Raw genomic sequence first — 869 nt, 5'->3', positions numbered from 1 at the left:
AGCTCCCAGTTCCTCTTTCCCCTTGGTCTGTGTCATGGTGCTGCTGGGTTTTCTGGAAGAGCTTTTCCCTCCCCTTGCAAGACCCAAGGTATCCCAAAAGTTTTATACTGCAGTTCCCCCGGGGCCATGGACGCCGGCAGGATGCGTTTGTGGGGGGAGATGCGCGAAATTACCCAGCCCCGCTTTTCCCTCGGTGTAAGAGCATCTTCATCGCATTTAAAACAGCCTCATGGCAAAGGGGTTGGGGACGTCATCCCTCTTGGAGGGGCTTTTTTGTGTGCAAAGGAGTATTTGGGGTTTGTTCCTAACCCCGGCTAAAGGTGTGAGGTTTAGGGGTGGATACGGGCATTGCTGCCTGCTGCTCCCTGGGGACAGAGGAGTCTCGATGGGGTCGTCTTAAGTTGGATGTTGGGTTTCTTCACTGGAGGAGACCACGCTACAGCAACGTAGATGAGATGGGGAACACGGTGCTGTTCATTTTAAGTCTAATGTGTCGTGTAGGTGATACTGGCATCTCTTTCCAGCTTAAACCAAGGTGCAGAAGACATCAGCCAAGCCTGTATTAATGCACTTGTCCTTTGTGTCTCCCTGTTCAGGCTAAAGGACCTCGAGGTGGCTGAGCTGGGGGACTCCGATGTCCACGTCAAGATGTTGGCAGCCCCCATCAATCCCGCCGACATCAATATGATCCAAGGTAACGCGCCGGCTGCATCTTCTTTGCATATTGATTCTTGCGGGATGCTCCCGGTGGGATGTCTCGGAGGGTTTGGAGCCGGCTCCTGGGGTGGGGAGGTCTGGGGTATGATGGGTTCCACAGCTCACCTCTGGCTTCCCGGCAGGGACCTACGCCATCCTCTCCCCCCTGGCCG

The 869-nt window shown here is 55.0% G+C and overlaps 1 protein-coding gene across 1 annotated transcript in view; it reads left to right on the top strand.

Moving 5' to 3' along the window:
* Positions 1-603: 603 nt before the first annotated feature.
* MECR (mitochondrial trans-2-enoyl-CoA reductase) overlaps positions 604-869 on the top strand; it is a 4,765-nt gene continuing 4,499 nt past the window's right edge. Inside the window, exons 1-2 of the mRNA XM_009322261.1 lie at positions 604-694; positions 840-865. Coding sequence (XP_009320536.1) covers positions 649-694; positions 840-865 — 72 coding nt within the window. The 5' untranslated portion in view covers positions 604-648. The remainder of the gene's footprint in view (positions 695-839; positions 866-869) is intronic.

The sequence above is a fragment of the Pygoscelis adeliae genome, unplaced genomic scaffold (assembly GCF_000699105.1).
Source record: "Pygoscelis adeliae isolate BGI_AS28 unplaced genomic scaffold, ASM69910v1 Scaffold513, whole genome shotgun sequence".
In the NCBI taxonomy this organism is placed as follows: domain Eukaryota; kingdom Metazoa; phylum Chordata; class Aves; order Sphenisciformes; family Spheniscidae; genus Pygoscelis; species Pygoscelis adeliae.
The sequence above is the reverse complement of the archived record's forward strand: the minus strand, read 5'-3'. Positions and strand labels throughout refer to the sequence as shown.